Source organism: Bison bison, unplaced genomic scaffold (assembly GCF_000754665.1).
Source record: "Bison bison bison isolate TAMUID 2011002044 unplaced genomic scaffold, Bison_UMD1.0 scf7180017864317, whole genome shotgun sequence".
In the NCBI taxonomy this organism is placed as follows: Eukaryota; Metazoa; Chordata; class Mammalia; order Artiodactyla; family Bovidae; genus Bison; species Bison bison.
This window is the reverse complement of record NW_011494889.1, coordinates 5573840-5575731: the sequence shown is the minus strand read 5'-3', so window position 1 is coordinate 5575731 and position 1892 is coordinate 5573840. Positions and strand designations below refer to the sequence as shown.

General features: G+C 42.1%; 1 protein-coding gene across 2 annotated transcripts in view; it reads right to left on the bottom strand.

The window, feature by feature from the left end:
• LOC104997913 (histone H3.3C-like) overlaps positions 1-1508 on the bottom strand; it is a 3789-nt gene extending 2281 nt beyond the window's left edge. The window contains exon 1 of one of the 2 annotated variants that reach the window (XM_010852892.1): positions 1132-1508. In XM_010852892.1, coding sequence (XP_010851194.1) covers positions 1132-1434 — 303 coding nt within the window. In that variant the 5' untranslated portion in view covers positions 1435-1508. The remainder of the gene's footprint in view (positions 1-1131) is intronic. The other variant, XM_010852893.1, reaches the window with a different exon arrangement.
• Positions 1509-1892: the final 384 nt, after the last annotated feature.

The window sequence follows — 1892 nt, the reverse complement described above, 5'->3', positions numbered from 1 at the left end:
GCCATCTATGGGGTCGCACAGAGTCGGACACAACTGAAGCGACTTAGCAGCAGCAGCAGCAGCTTCCAAAGAACACCCAGGACTGATCTCCTTCAGAATGGACTGGTTGGTGTGAATAGCTCGGCTTGTATTATATTCTAGGGCCCTTATAAATCAATCCCCCCATCAGTGTTTGCATTATCACCTAGAGGGTTAGTTAACATGTGGTACAATTAGGACTGATAGAAGGTATAATGTGCAAAGCACTTGAACTGTGTAGGAAAACAGGTGCAGTCTAGTTAGGAGAAAACCAACTGTACTCTGAATCCCACGCATCTTAATGGCAAGACTCCCCCCACATGTCAATGTGAAACACTTAATTTTAAAACAGGTGCAGTCTAGTTAGGAGAAAACCAACTGTACTCTGAATCCCACACATCTTAATGGCAAGACTCCCCCCACATGTCAATGTGAAACACTTAATTTTAAAATGTTGACTCTACAATATACAAAATAGCTATTATAAATGTGTATAGTGTATTCTATAGCTGCGAGGTTTACTTTTTTTTTTTTTTAAGGAAACTGCAAGTTATGCTGTGGTTAAGACTTATCTTCATCCCTTGAAAAAGCCCACATTCTATCACAGTGATGTATGGTCAGACTTAACAGCCCCAACTGTTAAAAACACTTGGATCAAGTCATAACCACTTTTACTGCAAAAGGACCAGTATAGGTTTATCAATTCTAGTACCATAATAATTACCCAACAAGCCGTTAACCTACAGAAAACATGGATCATGAGAAGCAAGAAATATCACTCGTCCCTTCTGCATATTAACAACTTGTCTTTTCTGAGCAACAGTGCTCATATTAACTGAGGTCTGTGAAGGGCCACTTTTCCCATCATCCTGAGTGAAAGATGGAACAACTTAAGTACAAACGCAACATATTATAAACAATTTCCTACCAAAAAAAGTCACAAATTAAGCCAAAGTATTTTACAGAATTTACAAAACACCATAAAAACTGTTTTCACTGAAAGCTCCCCTCCTGCCCCCTCCCCTATCCAGCGAGCCAACTGGATGTCTTTGGGGCGTGATGGTGAAACTCCAAATGGATCGCGAACAGATTAGTATCTTCAGCCAAACCCACCAGGTACGCTTCGCTAGCCTCCTGCAGCGTGCGGATGGCGGCACTCTGGAACTTCAAGTCGGTTTTGAAATCCTGGGCGATCTCCCTCACCAACCTCTGGAAAGGCAGCTTCCGAATCAGAAAATGGGTGGATTTCTGGTAAGGACGGATTTCTCGGAGGGCAACGGTCCCGGGCCTGTAGCGATGAGGTTTTGTCATCCCGCTGGTAGAGGGGGCGCTTTTCCCGGCCGCTTCGATGACCAGCTGTTTGCGGGGCACTTTCCCACCCGTGGATTTATAAGCTGTCCTCTTGGTCCGGGCCATTTTCTTTGAGACCGCTGCCCAAGTCTTAGGCCACTTCTTCGAATGCGGCGCCGCGTCTGCTGCCCAACGGAGAGCCGAGCGAAGCGCTGAACCCCCTCCAACGAACAACCAAACCGCTTTACCGGGGTGTTCTTCCTAAATAAATACTCTAGCCTTACCCTGATGGACTGGCAGTTTTTTAAAGATCAGACAAAACAAAAATCTTGAAGAGTATGAAATAATTTAGAAAAACTATGTATTCATAAATAGTGGATTAGGCTTAAAATACAGTTATTGATAAAATTTTCTAAGACAGGTATCACTGAATGCCATTTGGGCATACCTTTTATGTGTAAAATACATTTCATCAATACATTTTATCTGTCACTTCAGTAAATAACAAAATAATAAAATACAGATTATTATTTGTTTCAAAACAAATAATACACTTGCTTTCCATAGAAGTTTTTCTCAGTTTT